Source organism: Ruditapes philippinarum, unplaced genomic scaffold (genome assembly GCF_026571515.1).
Source record: "Ruditapes philippinarum isolate M1 unplaced genomic scaffold, ASM2657151v2 ctg3104_1_1_1_1, whole genome shotgun sequence".
In the NCBI taxonomy this organism is placed as follows: Eukaryota; Metazoa; Mollusca; class Bivalvia; order Venerida; family Veneridae; genus Ruditapes; species Ruditapes philippinarum.
In genome coordinates, this window is record NW_026865562.1 from 3781 (window position 1) to 26055 (window position 22275).

A 22275-nucleotide genomic window follows, 5' to 3' on the forward strand; every position below is an offset into this window, starting at 1 on the left:
GAAATGTACGGACAGGTATAATACCCGTCGCCTCTCTCCTATTTCTCAATAAAGTGAAGGAAAACACGGCGTCCATTCTAACTTTTTTTTATTACTATAAAAAGTCCAATATTATTGGTATCAAATGAAAGATTACTCCATAAGCTTTCTATGAGTGCCTCGGAAATAAAAATGAATTAGATAGATGTATGGAATTTTTAGTTTATTTTTTACTCTGAAAATAACACTCTCGATTTGGTAAGAAAAACACGGCGTTCCCTCCAAACTTTTTTTTAAGTTCGTAATATATGTTGATAATTTTGGATTGAAATAAAAGTGTGCTTCATACGATTTATGATATATAATTATATAATGCCTAAAAATAAAAAAGAATTAAATCAAACTGAATTAACTTTCGTTAAAAAGTTTATCATGTTACTTTCTGTAAAATAGAGAAAATAAGAATCCATAAAGAACGCTCAAATCGACAAAATTAAGAATGTTGCAGGCCTGGTTTGATTGAGCCTGCTCATGGACGGTAATGGAAAGAGCAAGTTATCGTCCGCGCCCCCTAGCACCGGCTTAAGCAAAATTCAACATGAACTGGTACAATTTTGAAACATCCGCAGATGTGTTTATCATGGAACCTTCAATGTGACACGTAAGTGCCATACCATGAAAAACGGCATATGATCCCCAAGTAAAAAAAAAACACACTCTGAAATTCAGTAAGAAAAACATGGCGCCCCCTACTTACTTTTTTTATTTCTTGGTCAATTTTGATAATAAACAAGATCATCAAGGAAAGGCGGCGTTGATAATTTTAGGCTCAAGTAAAAAATCCTTTATGAACTTTCTAGTGATGCCTTAAAAATGAAAATTAATTATGTAGAAGTATAAAAAAAATTGTTTCTAACTTATCGTTGTTTATTTTTTTCTCTCTTAAATCCACACTCATATTCGGAAAAAAAATAACGTTGCTTCCTTTAGATACTTTATTCAAAAAGGAAATTGAATATTGAATGAAATTTAAGATCATAAGCTTTGAACAAGTATATTAAAAATCTGGAAACAAAGTGTCCCTCGGAAGCATTAATCACAACAAAATTACATAAGAATTGCAGATTCGGTTTGATTGAGTCTGCACATGAGGGATAATGAACAAGTGCAACATCCCTCACGCCCCCTAGCACCGGCTTGAACGGTACTCAATTCTCAACACTTAATAGCGCTGGCATCAATGATCCCGAAGGACCAGAAAAACACTGAAGTGAAGTACGGGGCAACTTTTTACAACTGCCACACGGCACTTGGCACCTGCTGTTGTGAAGTATTAAAATCTGAAAACAAAATGATCCCTCGGAAGCATTAATCACTACAAAATTACATAAGAATTGCGGACTCGGTTTGATTGAGTCTGTACATGAGGATAATGAACAAAGTGCAAAAAGTTTTTATTCATACTGAAAATACCTTATTAAAGATTGTACATATGTGCTACGGATAAGTATTTCTTGATTTCGGAAAGGGAAATCTCGGTGGCCGCTTTACAATCCTATTTTTGCAAATACTTGCTAGTTTTTGTTGAAAGTTTGAAATTTGTGCCAAACATTTTTCAATGATACCAATAAGGAATATTGGATAGTTTTTACATTATCAATAAAATTACTCCCTTGAAGTTGGTCATTGTTTTCCCTAAAAATTTCCAAATTGCCGATGTTTCTCAGGAATATATGATAAACAAGATCAACAAGGAAAAGGCGGCGCTAAATGAACGCAAACCCTACATGACCCAGCAACAAGAACAAGTGACAAAAAAAGCCCAGGCGGGACCCCAAACAAAACAACAGGACAGGGCACTAGGCCATAGCACGGACAGGCTAATCACTAAGATGATAAATAATTTTTGTAACTGATAAGAACACGATGTCAAAATAATAAGGTAATGCACAGGTTATCTTCATCATAAATGGTAAAATCAAGCAATTTTCAAGTGATGTTGCTAGTGACAAAACTTTTGTAACATATGTTAGATATATATGTTATGAAAAGTGCCGTATGTTGTCCTTCAGTTTTATTTAAAAATATGGGAGAGGCGCCGTTTTATACCTGTCCGCAAATAAAAGTCGTAAATAGTCCGAGAGGGCGGGGCGTTATGCTTGACTTAAATCGTTTAACTTTGTGAATCTACTTTTGTCATTTTTAAACATGTTACTGTGTTAACGTACTCTTGTAGTTCTAAAACTGGTAACACGTTTTCTTAAACTCTATTTTCCGTATTCGAGTTTTACATTTCATTTGTGTATTACAGATCTATAAGTGTGCAAACATGCGTATGTATTGCATGCAATGGAAGATACGAACTTGTAAATTTGTTGTCGTTTTAGATGTTAGGTCAGTTGTTACGATATATATGTAAACTTGTTATATAAAGGCGGTAACCTTCAATTAAAAGATTGAATTAAGAGGCATACAATAAAAATGGTAGGCATACAAGTTCGCATTTTCAAAAGTCATTTTAAAAAGGAATACTTTACATGTCTGGAATTTTGGCAACGAACGCCCTCCATAGAATACAACCAAAAATGCTAGACATACATGTTCGCATTTTCAAAAGTAGTTTTCAAAAAGAACACATTACATGTCAAATTTTTGGGAAGATGTTCCCCCCCCCCCTTTAAACCGACCACTTTCGGGATTCCCCCTCATTTTATCAAAGGGTCCCTGCCCGTTCGTAATAGTTTTTTCTTTTTGTAATAGGGATTTTAAACAACAACAAAGGGTCCTGTAGAGCGCGGGGTGCGCCCGGCGGTCTGGATCCAAAGCTGGTCGCAAAACCCCTTATGTTGGGGTTTTGTCCCCGACGCAGACAAATTTCCTTTTTTCACTTATCACGTTGCTTTCCCTTTTGGTAAAAAATGTTAAACACCCAATTTGGTAAAAATTTTTTAAAAACAAACTTAGATTAGGTTAAAAATTTATAAAAAACAAAGTTAAAGGGAATATTGTTAAAAATATTGTCAAAAACCAAAATTATTTTATGTCAAAACTCAAAGTTAGGTAAAATTGTTAAAACACACAACAAGGTAAAATTGTTAAAACACAAAGTTAGGTAATATTATTACAACACAAAGTTAGGTAAAGTTGTTTTCATTGGCAGCATAATACTCGTCAAAGCGGATACATTTGTCCATGTGTGAAAATGTCTCAGAAGGACAATTCGGAATACAATGACCTTGGTAACTGTAGTGTCTGCAATACTGAAAGTAAAAACAAAAATACACACGTATGATATATTGGCTGAAACACTGATAATGGGCAATTAGTTTCTGACTGAAATGAAAATAGTGTTAACAGAAAATGAATTTCAAAAGAAAAAAGACCACTTGAATTGAACATGTGATCTAAATAAAAATAGATATAATTTTTGAATGAGTTGTTGTAGAATAAGGTACTGTTTGAGTTCAAATGCGCAGGAACATTAATTACAAAGCATTTGAACGATATACCGTCCTGAATTAAACTACAATTAACTAACTCAAAATTGATATCCTAATTAACATGAGATTTTTGTGTATACTCAACATTTATGTTCTCCATAATATGTGTAATTTATATGTATATTATTTTGTAAATATAATACTCCTTAAACTAAACTGTTCAACTTCAATATATGTTATAACGGAACATTTTCTTATAACTAACACCAACACGTGTTTTGGGTAGAATAATATTTTATTTTAACAAAAAAGATCTAATCGACAAAAAAAAAAAAACCCAAAAAAACAAAAAAAACAAAAAAACAACAAAAACAAAACAAACAAAAAAAAACAAAAAAAAAAAAAACAAAAGGTTTATTTTGGATTTTCTTTTTTTTTTGGCAATTAACATTTTATTTCCCTTATTGCGCAGACATGTATTAATTATTTTTTTTGTTCAGAATAATCTTCTAGCAATCAGTATAAACCGTCAAACCCGTGCCAATAACCACCCCAACTAAAGACCACTCTTCATATGACTGGATTTTCTTACATTTGTTCTAACACATATTTACCTCACAAGCTGTATCAATCCAGCCATCGTTACATCCGAGGCATTCCGGATGACAACATCCCATCAAGCCTTCCTCGAAGCATGTGCCATTTTCACAATGCCAATCGCATTCCATACGTTTTACTTCAAAAAAATTCAAAACCAAGTCAGTTCTTTTTTCATGCCTAAGCAAATGATGATGTAAATATAAATAATGCTAGGCAAAAACCCTTTACAAATTTTACATAGTACGCAAAATTTCTCTATACATTTTACTAAGCATTGAAAAACGACACATCATAGGTAGTTGACTTAAGATCACTAGTCCTGACCGTTGTGGGTTCGAATCACCAAGGGACTTCGGATTCTTTCATGTGTAGAAGCTATCCAACTAGTTTACGAAAGTGCCTCAAAAATGCACAAAGGGCCGGGCATCTAAGGTCTTATTCCGCTAGAAAAGCTGAAAAGTCGCCATGTGATCTCTACTGTGTAAGTGCCACAAAATTACACAGAAACGCCGCCTTATATACACATTGTTCACAGATACTAATAGTACACAGCACGGAAAAAATATCATGCGTCTTGTACACAACATACAAAACTTTCATACAAATTGTACACAGCACATAAAACCTTCATAAAGTATATTGTACCCCTCATACAAATTGTACAAAGCACACAAATATTCATCTATATTATAAACAGCACACACAACTTTCATACAAATTCTACCTAACACTTAAAACTGTAATACAAATTATACACAGCACACAAAACATTCGTCTATATTATAAACAGCAAACGAAACTTTTATACAAATTGTAAACAGCACGTGAAACTTTCTAAACAAAGTACATAGCACGCGAACCTACATAGCGACATAACAGGCAACAATCCTCTGCACATTCTCACAGCTCAAACAGAAAAAAAATCATTTAAAAAAATTCACCTTTCTGACAAAGATCAGGCCCGGGTCCCCAACATCGTTGAATCCCGTCTACAGTAGATCATGAATCGTCACACTGCAAACCTTAAAACATACAAGGCGTTGTCATTCAATGTGATATTGTGACCTTCGAGCATTGCTCCCACTAAAATATACTTACATGCATATGCATTGTTTAACATTTTACCCTTACTATACATGTACATTATTCAATTTAGTTATAAAGATTTTTGACAGGTTATATGACCCTATGTAAACGGTTCTTTGTATATATAACATGAGCTGTTATTACCATTCTAGATTGTTTCCGCCTTTTTGATTGGATATTGATCACCCGAAAGAAATTGATATAACCGAGCCAGACGGGTAATATACACACTTAATTTCCCCGTTGGGTACCCAACGTTGTAAACAACATGCGCTGAGGTGATGCGCGTACGGTTCGATTTTACGCGGTGTAAATTCCGATTTAAAAGCACTTTTTAACTGTCAAATGATAAATATTTACCAAAGTAGAGTAATAATACATATTACCATCAGTATCGAAAACAAATATGACCTTGTGAAAGCTTGATATTAATTACAAAAAAGTGCATTCAATAGACTACTCATTTTCTCTTGTTTACATTCGTTAGGTACGGGAACAATACGTCATGTATTTATGTGACGTCATGTTGTGACGAAGAGGTACCCTAAAGGGAATCTTATTTCGACGTTTCATTTGAAACAGCAATGATTCTTTAAAAAAATCGTCTAAACTCGGCAGGGGAAGGGTAATAAAATTATTATTTTGGTTTTGGAGTGATATATGTAGATATATTACCTGCCAATATAAAATATCAAAAAATAAAATCTTAACAGGTAATATATCCACATGTATCACTCCAAAACCAAAATAACATATATTATTTATTTGGCATAAAATTTCCGTCATGACTGGTTATTAAGTGACATAAAGTTAATAGAGTTTGAACTACGAAAGCCTAATAGTGTCAAATAAATTAAAAAAATAAAAATACAAAGGCGTTATAACGCGAATAAAGCCATTATTACGCGAATCAAAAGACGTAATAACGCGAAAAAGGCGTGATAACGCAAATCAAAAGGCGTAATTACGCGAATAAAGGTGTTATAACGCGAATCAAAAGGCGTAATAACGCGAATAAAGGCGTTATAACGCGAATCAAAAGGCGTAATAACGCGAATAAAGGCGTTATAACGCGAATCAAAAGGCGTAATAACCCGAATAAAGGCGTAGCAACGCGAATAAAGGCGTTATAACGCGAATCAAAAGGCGTAATAACGCGAATAAAGGCGTTATAACGAGAATCAAAAGGCGTAATAACGCGAAAAAAGGCGTAATAACGCGAAACAAAAGGCGTAATAACGCGAATAAAGGCGTAATAACGCGAATAAAGGCGTAGTAACGCGAACAAAAAGGCGTAATAACGCAAATTAAAACGCATTATAATGCCAATTTAATATCATATTTATACTAATCAAATTGCCTAGTAACGCGAGAAAGGAAGACCAATATTGATCTGAATTTATTGCGCAAGATTTAAACGCCTATAGAATACTATATACATTTACAATAACTATCATTCCATTTGCACAGTAATAATGCAAACTATTTGTCATAAACTAATGAAGACTCTTTAATATTTGCCAATATAAGATGACTTGGTGACTTATAGGTCATAAAGTATCACCTTCTTCAAATAACAATCCTCCTATGAAGTTTGAATATTGTGGGCCAAATGGAACTTAAGTTATGCTCTGGAAACCAAATTGCTAACGGACGGACAGACGGAGGGATGGACGGACGGACGCCAGGGGGTATAACATCATATGCCCGAAATTCTTTCGGGCATATGATAAAACGTACATCTAGATCAATTCATTTAAATCAACATTGTTCTTCCTTCCATACATTTCTAGGCCACTGTTTGGAATTTATATGGTATTAAATTAGCGTTATAACGCCTTTTGTTTTGCGTTATTACGCCTTTTGGTTCGCGTTATTACGCCTTTTGATTCGCGTTATAACGCCTTTATTCCCGTTAGTACGCCTTTTGATTCGCGTAATTACGCCTATTGTTTTGCGTTACTATGCGAATAAAGGCGTTATTACGCCTTTCAATTCGCGTTTTAACGCCTTTATTCGCGTTATAACGCCTTTGATTCGCGTTGTTAGCATTTTGATTCGCGTTATAACGCGATTAAAGGCGTTCCTACGCCTTTTGATTCGCGTTATAACGCCTTTATTCGCGTTATAACGCCTTTCAATTTGTGTTATAACGCCTTTCAATTCGTGTTTTAACGCCTTTGTTTGCGTTATAACGCGAAACAAAAGGCGTAATAACGCGAATAAAGGCGTTATAACGCGAATCAAAAGGCGTAATAACGCGAACCAAAAGGCGTAATAACGCAAAACAAAAGGCGTTATAACGCTAATTTTAACACATATAAATTCCAAACTATGGCCTAGTCATGTAAGAAAGAAGAACAATGTTGATCTAAATGAATTGATCAAGATGTACGTTTTATTTTCAATTCTGTATGGATACGTCCTAAGACCACAGTTTGATTTTTTAAATTTTTTTATTAGGAAATGCTTTCGTCGGATTAGAGGTTACTATCACCCAACTTTAGATACTTTTCTACAAGAACAAAGAAGACAATGTCTCCTATAAGTGTGACTTAACAGAAACACTTTCACCCTTCGAAGCATACCTATCAATAATTAAGATATACTTTCACCCTAATGTGATTTACTTATACCGTTTTTTCAAAATCTTGTTACCTATAGCCTATTACCTATGGCGTAATTTGGAACGTCATTCACATACATGTAATTAGAAGATACTACATGTTATTAAGTAATTATACAGGACATATCCGTAGATAAGATATGAGATATAAGAAAAGAAAAGAAAAGATAAGAAAAGAAATTCATTTACTATAGTGACGTGTTTAAAATCAATGATGTGATAGATGATTTCAGAGTAACTTTATTTAAGTCCTGTCCAATGGACCTATCAGTCACCAAGTCATCTTATATTGGCAAATAATAATGAGTCTTCATTAGTTTATGACAAATAGTTTGCATTGTTACTGTGCAAATGGAATGATAGTTATTGTAAATGTATATTGTATTATCTTATACGAGTTTATATCTTGAGCAATAAATTCAGATCAATATTGGTCTTCCTTTCTCGCGTTACTAGGCAATCTGATTAGTATAAATATGATATTAAATTGGCATTATAATGCGTTTTAATTTGCGTTAAAATACGCCTTTTGGTTCGCGTTACTACGCCTTTATTCGCGTTATTAGTATAAATATGATATTAAATTGGCATTATAATGCGTTTTAATTTGCGTTATTACGCCATTTGGTTCGCGTTACTATGCCTTTATTCGCGTTACTACGCCTTTTGATTTGCGTTATACGCCTTTATTCGTGTTATTACGCCTTTTGATTCACGTTATACGCCTTTATTCGCGTTATTACGCCTTTTGATTCACGTTTTATCGCCTTTTGCTTCGCGTTATAACGCGAATAAAAGCGTTATTACGCCTTTTGATTCGCGTTATAACGCCTTTAATCGCGTTAATACGCCTTTTGATTCCCGTTATAACGCGAATAAAGGCGTTATTACGCTTTTTGATTCGCGATATAACGCCTTTATTCGCGTTAGCACGCCTTTTGATTCGCGTTATAACGCGAATAAAGGCGTTACTACGCCTTTTGATTCGCGTTATAACGCCTTTATTTGCGTTATTACGCCTTTTGATTTACGTTTTAACGCCTTTTTTCGCGTTATTACGCCTTTTGATTCGCGTTATAACGCCTTTATTCTCGTAATAACGCATTTTTTTCGCGTTATAACGCTCTGCATTTTTATGTTTTCATTTTATTTGACACTTTAAGGCTTTCGTATCGAACCTTTTATATAAAGTAAAATATTATAAAATAGGGTTTGCTTCGTCATCGATTGCAAAAACCTGTAATTTTATGTTAGATTATCGCCTTGTCCATGGCTGTATATTAAGAACATTAAGTATTCCAGACAATTGGAAATAGTATAATATTAACAATTACATGTATATAAATTATAATATTCTGTGACTAAAGCTCATTATGACTGACTTTACTATTTCATACCAAGACTTAATGATATGAGCCTTGTCACGACAAAACCAACATAATGGGTTTGCGACCGGCATGGATCCAGACCAGCCTGCGCATCCGCACAGTCTGATCAGGATCCATGCTGTTCGCTTACAAACTCTATAACAAGTAGAGAAACCGATAGCGGACAGCATGGATCCTGATCAGACTGCGCGGATGCGCAGACTGGTCTGGATCCATGCTGGTCGCAAACCCACTATGTTGGTTTTGTCGTGACGCGGCTCATATGTATTTTATGTTAAGATATTTCACTTACATCCCGCTGGTTCCTCTACGCTCGATTCTGTCAGAGTTCCTTGTATAAGAACATCCCATGCTATTGAGTTTGTAAAACAAACTGACCAATGGGAAAGCAGAACATTTCCACTTATCTCTGAAACAACAACAAAAAACATCGAATAATAACTTAGATAAATTTATTACCCTGCCATGCAATTGAAATAAATAATAACACGTAGAAAATCGAGTTGCGACAGGTAAATCGGTCATGTCCTACATAACAAAAATACGATATTTTAACCGAAATATCGGTTTGTTGTTAAGTGGGTACAATAATGTTACTGTCAACATCAAGTGATGTCATTTAGCTGCAATTTGATATATAGCTTTATATGATATACGTAAAAAATGACTATGCAGTTTTGACTTAATATACTGGACTAGTGGCACCTGCCCGATTTGGCAAGTTCAACCCCTTGTCTATATATTATATATACAGTATATATTTAATTCTAGAATTACTCTTTTTACACTATCCCAACACTGTGCTGGGTCCCTGTGGAAGGTAGGTGTTTTGTATGTTATACATGTTAGATTATTGTTGTTATCACGTTAGATATGATGAGTATTAAATTAATGGTCTAATATGTTCTCGTCTAACCATTGTGTTATACACAGCACTTACCTTTTAACATAGGCATTTGTATTCCACCCCTGTTATCCGACAGTATAACGCTAAAAGCGTAGTTATTCCCCTTGTATGAAAACTGAGTCTCGCCCCGGACATGGACTAAATTCGTCAACGGAATGACGTCAACATCGTTGTTAAAGATCAACACATATCCGGTCACTACTTCGATCGTTTCCAGGAAACTAAGGTCAAAGGTCATTCCTTTTCTGCTCTCTAGATGCGTTATCTCTAGGTTACCATGAAGAAACGTACACCCAGTATACCTTTTACGCATCCTTTGGTAATGAAACATCTGACTGCCTGACAGAGAAAATCCGTTAGCTGTTCCATAGCAAACTAGAAAATATGAAACGTATATTGTATGATAAATTCCATATCATAATACCATAAACATTCGCTCGCACTCACGTAGGCACACATGCACAAACGAACGCACGCGTGCACACCCTCAATCACCCACACATAGAATTATTAACAGTATCATAAAAAAACGTGAACAATAAAGTGACTTTTTGACCGCTTTGATCACATATGGTATATTAAGTTTAAATCCTTGAATATATCTATTGAACAGTTGGCGGCTGTTGTTTGAGTAGGTTTAAGCCAAATCATTCGTTTAAATCGGTCACCGGCCTGTCTATCATCAACCAAACAGTAAATTTTTAGCTACATGTATTAGATAGTTCACAATTTATTACATCTCTTTAATTGTTTAGAATAGAAAGCACGGCTCTACATGTCCAATTATACATGCTTCATTTTCCGTTTTTTCACTGTAAATATTATTTTTCACTGCGGTAAAACATATTTTCGGTATTTTCACTGTAAATATTATTTTTCACTGCGGTAAAACATATTTTCGGTATTTTCACTGTAAATATTATTTTTCACTGGGGAAAGATTTGCAAATAATAAAGAGTCTTCATTAGTTTATGACAAATAGTTTGCATTATTAAAACATATTTTCGGTATTTTCACTGTTAATATTATTTTTCAATGCGGTAAAACATATTTTCGGTATTTTCACTGTAAATATAATTTTTCACTGCGGTAAAACATATTTTCCGTATTTTCACTGTAAATATTATTTTTCACTGCGGAAAGATTTTTTTCCGTATTTTCACTGATGTCTTACCGGACTACTTTCTTCTAAATTCAGCCAATACATAAAATTTAAGGAAAGTCTTTCAAATAGTAATGTCAAAATAGTAAAAAATGTTTATGAAACAATTTTTTTTCCTTTAAAGTAGCACTAAATGTGAAATTATTTGTCATGAAAGTAGCAAAATGTAAAATAAACTAGTATTTTGACTTCTATACAAGATACTAAATCATTGTAACTGAACTGACTGGCAAAACGCAAAAGCAGCATTAAGTGGTTAAGGTTATTGGCCATTGATTGACTTTTTGGAAAATGTAACAGGACAACAAAACCTGAAAAAATGCTTTTGCGAAATAAAAATAAAAGCATTTTCTGCGGCATAGTGGGCCTTTAACAATTAAAGCATATATATTCTATTCTGTTATGTTCTGTAATCATGTTCTATTCTGTTTGACTCTAGCAGGTTTACTTCATGTTAACTCAATTATGATCATACATGAGTAAAGGCTTGTGACAAAGAGATATTTGTGATAATAAAGGCTAAATAAAGAGATGAAATTGCTATTATTTGAAAGGACATTATTATATGTGTGTATACTTAGTAACGACGCTATATAGTAGCTCACTACACGCGATGTATACATACACTACATATATTATCAAACATCTTATATATAAGTGCAAAAAATAATCTGAATGCTCTAACAACAACAGCGCCCCAAAAATATAAACAACAACACCCCAAAAAAAAAAAAAGAACAACAACAAAAAACAAACAACAAAAGCAACAACAAAAACAACAAAGAAATATACCTTTTCCTCTTAAAAGTTCATTCCCATCTATTGTGTGTCCGACGGCCGCAAAAATTGCAATAGTTACCAATATCAATACATCAGCCATGTAAGTACTACTTTTAGGAATAAAGACCATTGTTCTTTGAACTTTAATCACGAATTTTACACGAATTTTACACACAAAATATTATCAGCTACTTAAATGTTAAATGTATAAAGAACACACACTCTGTCTCTTTAGCTGTCACAGATGTTGTCACTGGATAACCAATGACACAAATGCTTAGAGAAGAGACCGAACTATTTCTTTATAAGAGATGCTTGCGCAGTGATACAAAAAATTGGCAGAATAAATAGTCCGTTGTATCATACAGTTATCTATATATTAATACTCACTTCATTACTTTGTTTTTGAGCCAAATGTCAACTTTGACGCGAGATTATAGCTTCTGGAATTAGCATTTTACTGGGCAGTTTTAATAATAAGGATAATGATATTCGCCATAAACTGACAATAAAAATCTGATTATAAATTCACGTGTCATTCACATAATGTATGAATTTTTTTTTTTGTTTTTAGGTTTGTCTCTTCAAAATTGACTTGAAGTTTACACAAAACAGGCTTTTGCACGGGTGAACATCGGAGTTTGGCTGCTGATCACGTTCAGTTCTAGACATATATAGACCCCCATTATCACACCAGTTAACATGTAGCGAGAAGGACAGCTTCATACAGGTAGAACTATATTACTATATAAATGTCAGTTTAAACCGGATCACCAAGATATGTTTATCTTTTTTTTTTTTGTATCTTTTTATAGACATACATTTCTATGATATATTGTGCAGCAATCGATTGCAGAATAAAAATATTACCGAGTGCACAATTGTTCTTCCAGCAATCAACGGATCTACTTGCACCCGGTTAACGGGTGTGTTTATAATTTAAGCCAAAATAAAACGTTTCAACTTTTACAGCAGGACAAACATTGCGAATACTTTACTCACTAAATTTTTTACACCGGACAGGACATGTATAAATCATCTAGTTCCATATAAATGTACGAGCCTGACTTTTATTTCAAAAACGCGTAAACTACAATGTGTGGGATAGTAGCTTTAAGAGTTGGATATTATCTATGTGACTGTAAAAGTATGTAGTAAGTATAATAATTTATTAAAAGGACAATTTAGAATGGGTTAATGACTGGATTGACGTGTAACACATTAAAAAAAGCCAGATATTATTTAAAATGTTAATATACTCAAACTTGTCTTTCGTTGGTCTTTATATAAATAATATTACTATTGACAGGCCAATTTCACGTCACATTTATAATTTAATGAAAAACACATCAGGCGACTACATATAAAATTGCATAGCATTAATTTTTGGGCAACCGGATAAAATATCAAACAAATATTTGTAACACTCGTTTTTTTTTAAATTTTGTTTTCAGTTGTATTTGATATACTATCAGCTCTTGTTGAAGAATTTTTTTTTCACATACACTGTACCCGTGCCACTTTTGTGGCTCAGTGAAATCGGTATTGCACGGCCGTGATTATATTTGACGTGACGTCATTTGCGTTATACAATTACAGTGTAAAGACGCGCTAAATGTTAGCGTTACACTATATAGACACGTCCTTAAATTAAACACTCTTTATGTTGGATATGTGATAAATAGAATATTATATATATTCGTGTAGGTTATTTACTGAATTTATTGAACTCGTTGTGAATAAAATAATATTATGCTCGCAAGTGGCTCGTGTCATATAATTCCATTCAACTCGTTGAATAAATTCAGTATTGAACTTACATTCATTCAATGTGGTCTATATTTAATTAGATACAATACAAACCATAAAGTAATACTGTCTCGGCCGAACACTTCATCTTCAAATCTTGACTTGTCCCCTGCGATCTTTAAAGTGGATTGGTCTACAGCGGGAAAACTTGTCATAAGTGTTTCAAATATTGATAAAAACAATAGAAATATATACATGTAAAGGAAACAAGTAGTATCTTTAAAAAGATACTCGGCCGATGTAAAATTGTGTAGCAAGCAAAATTATGTTATTTCTAAGTTTTCAATACAAAAAGAAATGTTAGCAGTGTTTGCATAACAATGCCATAACACTCATTTCTTGTAGGTAAGAAAATGCCCATTTTGTTAACATTGAAATTAAATTAAAGCATATTTATATTGCTGACTTTTCAAAGTAGGACAACTTCTATTTTAGGTATCTCTTTAACATGTTTAACGTTTGACTTTATAAATTTTGTAAGTCTTTTGCAATTAACCAAAAAGTTAAAGAATTATCCTCATTCTTCTACATTGTCTTTTAGATCTATCTCTATACTGGCAAAAAACTATCCATTACATTTTATTTAAGAGCCATATAAAATCATTTTAGAATGGTTAGAATTATCCTTTACATTTTATTTTAGAATGGTTCGAACTGTCCTTTACATTTTATTTAAGAATGACCAATAAGGTTCAACGAATTCAGTTTGCAATTCTGATATGACCGATGAAAATTCTTTTTGTATTCAGTCCTTCTCTTGGTGCCGCCTCTTCGTTAGCGATAAAACGTGATAAAACGAAAAAAAAATGAATTTAGCTTGCTGTCGTGTTTTCGTAAGCGTCAACATGCCGCGTGACAAAGCGAAAACAAGTGAATTTGTCTTTCTATCATCTTTTCGTTAGCGAGATCACAACAGTCTTTCTGTCATCTTTTCGTTAGCGACATCACAACAGTCTTTCTGTCATCTTTTCGTTAGCGACATCACAGCAGTCTTTCTGTCATCTTTTCGTTAGCGACATCACAACAGTCTTTCTGTCATCTTTTCGTAAGCGACATCACAGCACGTTACATGATAAGCTGCCCTCTTTTTGTTAGGGACAAAAACGCTGCGTGATATGCGAAAACAAGTGAACCAAAAGACCGCTAGTGTAAATACGATCAGTTGATAACAAGAATATGGATTGAAATCAGCCACCATTATATCCTGTATGTAATCGAAATCGCGTGATGCAGTTCCGTTTCTGTTGCTTAACCGTGTTTGCTTTTTAGGTATCATTAACCACAACATACACTAAAGAATTGGTTTTAATAAAATATATTCTTGTAATACAAACGAAGTAAAGGTGAAATCAAAGTATATAACACAAATATATGTAACCTGTGCTTGTGAAATTGAAATAAATCTAATTGCAATCCATTTGATCTGAAGTTCTATGCCACTTTGTAATCTAATGATAAACGTATAGTGAAACACATGCATGACTGATCAAAAGTTTAAGTGTCAATTCATTATTTTTATTATCTTGCTGATGAGAGTCTGATTTTATTGTACGGAATAAAAATCTCAACATAAAAACAAATGTGACATGATAATGATTCTATGACAGTAATTTTCGACAGAATTATGTCTATGTTAATAATAGAATAAACTCACATAGACATACTGCATAATGAGAAAACCTCCATTATCAGCATTTGTAAACGTAATGGCTAAATGTGCATACCATACATTATGTGCTTATTTGACGGCCTCGTCATATGACAACTTCTGAACAATTCCGATCATGAAAGAAAGGGAGAAGGAAAAATTGAAAATCATTAACTTTATCACAATGCAGACGCAAAGCTAGACTGAAACGATGTACATGTCTAATTAATAAGTTTTGAAAGAAATTAAAAAATTTAAATCAAAAAAACGCCAAAAGGGAAGACGAATTTTACAACCATTTCAAAAATGCTTTTTCTGATGACAACGAATTTATAAATGATGATGCTGAAAATTTATTAAATAGTGATGTTAATATCAATGTGGAACAACTTGATATTTTGTTTAGCCTTGATGAAGTATTAAAAGCTCTAAATATGTTAAAGAGTGGTAAAAGCGGTGTAATAGATTGTTTAATCCGCTAGATGTTTGTTGAGTGGAAAGATATGATTGCACCGTTATTATGCAAACTATTTAATTTTATGTTTACTCATTGTATTTACCCAGATAGTTGGACTAAAGGTGTTATTGTTCCTGTCCCCCAAAAAAATGTGACCTTAATAATATCAATAATTACAGAGGAATAACATTAAATAGAATTTTTTCAAAAATCTTTTCAACCATATTAGATTTAAGACTCCGAAAATGGGCCGAGGGCAATAATATGTTAAGTGATTTTCAATTTGGAATTCGAAAAGATAAAAGTACCATTGACTGTATTTTTGTTTTAACTTCAATCATAGATAAAGTTATTTCGCTTGATGAAAAAGAAGCTATATTTAGCATTTGTCGATTTCAGAAAAGCCTTTGATGTAGTTTACTGAAACGGAATCTGGTTTAAATAATTATCTTATGGAGCTTCCACAAAGTTTGTTAATATGTTACAGAAAATATATGAAAGTGTTAAATCTTGTGTACGTGTAAATGGACAGCTACGTGATAATTTTGAGAGCTTTAAGGGCGTTAAACAAGGCGAACCAGTATCCCCTCTGTTGTTTTTATTCTTTATAAATGATATGTATCAATATTTATATGACGACTCTATTGACTCGTTCACTATGGACGAATTATATCTCTTTTACTTCTTTTTCGGATGATACGGTGTTAATATCTTATCCAAAGAAGGGTTACAGAACCTTCTAAATAATTTTACAGTCTTATTGTTGCAATAGGGGAATCAGTGTTAATATTGATAAAAACCGTAGTAATGATATGTTAGAAAGGTAATAGACCTGAAAATATTGATATTATTTTATGATAATCATAGACTTAAAAAATTGTTACTAAATTTACTTATTTAGGTGTTACTCTGTCTGCTAATGGAAGTAAAGACAAATTAATTTTATTTGATTCCATGATCACTTCGATTCTGAATTATGGATGTGAAATTTGGGGTTTACATAAGGCATCCGATAATAGAGAAAAAAAAATCATTTAAAATTCTTAAAAAACGTTTTAAAAGTTCGTCAAACAGACTGCCAGATCTGCGATTTACGGTGAATTTGGACGAGTTCCGAATGATTATATGTCGTAAAATCAGAATGATAAAATATTGGTTCAGAATTATGAAAACCACGAATTCTTTAGGTTTTTTAAAGTATTTAATACGCGTGATGATCATGGAATATTAGTAAACAATTGATCTGTAAGTGTTAAACAATTATTAGATAATTTAGGATACTCTTATTTATGGATAACACAGAAATCACTAACTTACAAATTCAAACAGTAATAAGAACTATTTATGACCAATATCTACAGCAATGGTTTTCAGAGCTCAAAGAATCTCCAACACTTGATACTTACTGTTTATTTAAATTCAGTTTGAATTAGAAAAATAAATTAAGTTGTTGTAAAATATGATAGCTATAGAATTGCTTTGTGTAGATTCCGGTGTTCTGCTCATAATTTAGCTATAGAAGAAGGGAAATATAGAAACATTACTAGAAGTCTAAGAATATGCACGAAATGTAATATGAATAGTATAGAAAATGAGTATCATTTCCTCTTAGTATGTCCTTTTTACAGACAGATTAAACTTAATATTTTACCTAATATTATTGTCATTGGCCAAATTTTTTAAATTCAAAATTCTTTTAAATTGGCAAACAAAGTAATACTATTAATAAACTTACAAAATACGTTTACAAAGCTAATCTTTGGCGCGATAACTATCAGGCATGATATGACTGTGTTATATGGATTTATTTTATGTATGTTAAAGATCATACAATGTATATAGTATCTCTTTGTTTTGTTATTGTCGAAAGAATTCGACTGATTTAATTGATATGAATTCATGCTTTTCTCTTTGTATTTGTACCGCCATTATAAATATGTTATATTGGCGATGAACATTTATAAGTTTTTGCCGAATAAAATATTGAATTGAAAAAAAGTTAATCTAGTTAATTAAGCAAGGTTATTCGCAGCAAACATCATAAAACTTGTCACAGTTTTACGTACAGTCCATGAATTACTTTAATCTTAAAGTCATTGACAGAAATATTTCACCTCAAACTGTGTTTCGTTAGGATGTTTGTTGCAATGATGTCGCCTGTTACAGTGGTATAGAACATTTCGTATTGTCTGACCCAAATGTCATTAATTAACTGCTTAGTTATAGTGTTTTGATAAAAAAATAAAAAAATACATCAAACTGCTAACGGACTGTCGAAAGTTCATGGCGGACCAAATCTTTTATAAAGATTTGAGATGGTAAAGGTTTTTAAAAGTAAGTCATTGTATTAGCATTTAGACAGCATTGTGACGTTTATGTTCTATATATGATTACTTATCATATAAAAGAATGTAGGTTACAGTGATAACGTATTTATAACAGAAATCAGTCTTTTTTGTACATCTGTAGAGTGGAAACAACATGTGGAAAATTTACGTGTGTGTAATTGGATTTGCTCTTCTAGGTGAGTTGATAATTTTATAGTGTCGAGCTGTTGATGTCGCTGACTTTAAAACACTTGAAATCCACTAACCCAGGGAACAGGGGATTTGTGTTTGAGTCCTGCCAGAAACTATAGATTTTTATGTGAGGAAGCTATCCAGCTACTCTTTACTCCGTTTTCCATTTGTATTTGATATAATACACAGTGAAGACACCGAGGTCTTCCTTCATCAACAAAGCGGGAAATTCGTAGCTATATAACTATTACAGTGTTAGTAGGACATGAGAACAAATAAAATAATTGTAATTTGAATAATAAAAGAAACCCGCCGCTCTTATATCTTTTGTCATACCCATGCATACCGTGTGTATAAAAAGAGATGAATGCTATCTAAAGGAAAAGAAATAACATGAAACAATCAAACTTTTCGTATAGACCAATTTCACGATTTCTTTCAAACAAACAAACTTTGCTTTTTATCAAAAAGAATCTACGAGCCTTCTATGAATATAATGCATTTAGTTTGTTTTTATAAAGATGCTATTATTCAATTTTACAGTATATGTAAGTAAGTGTGTTAAAAGTTGCTCTGTTGCTTACAACAGCGTACAGCGTATCTCATTGGTCTAGTTATTTTGTGCTTATTCTTTTCAGGGCTTGCCATTGGTCAACTCATCACGCCTTTTATGGCGTGTGAAATGCGGCAAATGAAGGAAAAGGGCTTAAGCAGTACTTTATCTTACAGTGATCCGGAAATGCAGGAAATCAGGAATTACTGTTTAAAACACGCGTATATATTGTTTTTAATAAATAAGATCTTTTATTTTTATCAGCGGCCGCCTCAATGGCCGAATGGTTTAGAGTGATGATTTCATAGCACTTTTATCTCACTGTCGTGGGTTTGAATCCCACCAGATACTTGAGATTATTTCACATAAGTGAAGCAGTCAAGCTTGCCTACACAATGACAATGGTTCTACTCGCGTGCCGAGGTCTTTTTCTACCGACTAAAAATCGGATTTAACTCACTACAATGTTGAAGCAGTACGTCTAGACGCTTGCAGAAATCATTGTTATAAAATAGACAAACATCGCTTTCTTCGCCAATTCTTACTTTTTTTATTCAATACCTATTCAATCGATGTTTAGAGATGAATTAAACATCTTAAATTCATTTCGTTGGGTAAAAAGACGACATGTTGGCATTTAATCCTTTAAGCGCCTTGTCCGGTATGTACCAGAATACGGAATTTAGTGAAGGTTTTAACTCTTTTTTTTCAGTCTCACTCCCTAAACTCCAACATAAAACAGTTTTATCAGCATCTTCTAATTTTTCTAGCCAATCAGGTATTTGGGCAAAAGGTAATGTTTTGGAAAATATATAAGTACACCAAAAATACAAAGCTTTTGAGAAATAAAAAAAACAAAAGTATTTCTGGGGCATAATGGGCTTATGTATGGAGATCTATTTTAAAATTTATATTAATCAAAAAGTGTTGCGTAATTGACGCATTAAGACCTTGAAAAACGATTGGTCATGCAAAATGGAAAAACGTATTTAGTTTGCGATGAAGACGCTTTGAGAAGGCAAACATTTTGTTTAAACTTCATTATTCTTTTCAGATTTTATTGGAAATAACTTATTCAATAGAAGTAGACTTAATACCAAAATGTTGTTGCATGTCTCATGCAAATGTGCTGGACCAAAATGGTCTATTTCTAGAGCATATCTGGCTTACACTAATTTCACTAGAGAATAGCATTGTGCAAAATACATACAAATACTCTTTTAAAAACATGGCGGTTTTTATTAAATGTAAGGTAAAAGTTATACACATTGGTATTACATGTAAATCTCTTAATAGTTTGTTTGTTTTCAGATATGATCATCTCGGAACACTCGGGTAACATGGTAACCGACGCCAATTTGAATGTTTCACAACCTTCAATACGATAATAAAAATCAGTTATTCACGTTATTAAAACGCTGCTTTATTTGTTGTTTTTCTCTATGATCACGCCTCGAACAAGTTTTCATGTTAAACCGCCTAATAGTATATGAGATTGAAGCATCTAAAACGAGACAAACGCAGATTAAATTTTTTTTTTAATTTTTATTGATAAGTTTATTTCAGATAATTTTTATTTATGAAATCTTATTCCAAATTGATTACTAATCAATAAGACATTTAGCATATTCGCTCAGGACAAACACATATTCTTTATATACAATGTATTAAGAACAATCGAGCTCGATGTAAGTAACACAATAAGTAATAACGCGTAAAGACAAATTATAAGAAAAATGATCCACTTTAAATAAATCTGTATCTACCAGACGTTATTTGGACTCGTTTATCATTATTTTGTAATTGTTATAAAAATACACATTGTTTATTATCTGGACTTTAAAAAGGCCTTCAGTTTTTCCAAAGACAAAATATGTTATTTTACGATAAATCGTTTCATATTCATGTCAAATCAAAAGAATTAAGGTATGCAATGCTGTTTGTCTTCCACAAAATATAAATGTATAAACAATAAGGAAGCCCCTCGGTATCTTTAATTTACTTGTCCCCTCCCTATATATGGATGGGGATATTCGTTTCCCAATCTTCTATTTTTAGAAACGAACGTCACTGCGCGCTATAAATAACTATCGGAGCGCTGTTTTGAAGAAGGCTTAGCAGTGGTATAATACACTCACTATTCCCAGGACATATTACTGGAGACCTTTGTTTGAAACAGTTCAGATTTTTTCCCAACAACAACAACAACAACAACAACAACAACAAATAAATAAATAAATCAATAAAATAAAACAAATCACTTTAACTTGGTAAATATTCTGCATGTTTTAATTTGGTCCAATATAATGACGCCAGATGTTTTGCGTCATGATAACTGTAGTGAAGAATAGTACTTCCAGCACAACTTTTTTACACCGTCATACCTTTGTATACAATCGCTTAACTTCTAACATTCTAAAGGAGTAGAGAAAAATGGAATCCTTGAGTAACGCCCAGAAAATAAAGCAATATTCATTATTTAACAAATAATACTTTTAAGCAAACCATTTCTGCTCTTCTAGTACATGAGATGTGTAAAAGCAACACTAGTCAAATACTGCGTAAATTTTATAACCCGTAATGGAATTTCGTTATGAATGCGCACAGTTGAATATAAATAACAACTAACAAAAACATTACACCCTCTTTACTGTGTTAACTTAATAAAATAGCCCGTTACGCACAAACTTATACAATCATAAAACTTGATTAGCCTACATAGCATGTACCGGATAACCGGATAACTGACTTTTATTTAGAGTTTCATATTGATTTGTAAATAATGCACTTGGAAGTTGAAAAAAAAACCCTCAGGTAATCAATGTTGTTGGAATAACAACCCATAGATGCGACAGAGTATAAAACTAGTTAATTAGAAAATGAACTTAAGTGATAGGTTCACGTTTTGATTACTTGTAATTGTTGATTGCTTGCAATTGAATATCAGTGTATTGAATCACAGCAAGAAAGTCTACTACCTTTTTAAAATATACTTGCAAGTGCGTTATTCACGCAGGAAAAACATCAATATGAGCTTTATAAAACATTATTACCTTTAATTAATGCAATCTTTCTCTTTAGATACGTGTTGATATTTATTAAATCGAACTGTATCTTTTTTTTTGATACTCGGTTACGGTTCTTAGAAACTGTCTGTTGCAACTGGCAATTGTAGCGAAAAAGAAGTACCTGATTTCATAAAACCTTCTGATATTACAGGCAATACGAAATTTGATTCACTTTACATTCGAAGCACCTCTGGCCGACATTCATCTACAAGTACAAACTTGTGTCATGAATGCTGCAAACGAGAGAGCACTG

At 32.8% G+C, this 22275-nt stretch overlaps 1 protein-coding gene and 1 long non-coding RNA gene across 2 annotated transcripts; one reads left to right on the forward strand and one right to left on the reverse strand.

Annotated features, from left to right (window-relative positions):
• Positions 1-3023: 3023 nt before the first annotated feature.
• Positions 3024-12266, reverse strand: LOC132729551 (epidermal growth factor receptor-like). The gene is made up of 6 exons (XM_060715331.1): positions 11981-12266; positions 10060-10401; positions 9412-9528; positions 4961-5041; positions 4034-4155; positions 3024-3239 (listed from the first exon to the last, which is right to left on the reverse strand). Exons 1-4 carry the CDS (start codon positions 12096-12098, stop codon positions 5019-5021), a joined length of 600 nt encoding a protein of 199 aa, XP_060571314.1. The 5' UTR covers positions 12099-12266; the 3' UTR covers positions 3024-3239; positions 4034-4155; positions 4961-5018.
• Positions 12267-18286: 6020 nt separating this feature from the next.
• On the forward strand, positions 18287-20375 carry LOC132729549 (uncharacterized). The gene is made up of 3 exons (XR_009625637.1): positions 18287-18406; positions 19040-19175; positions 20266-20375. It is a non-coding gene; the product is annotated as an uncharacterized LOC132729549 (long non-coding RNA).
• Positions 20376-22275: the final 1900 nt, after the last annotated feature.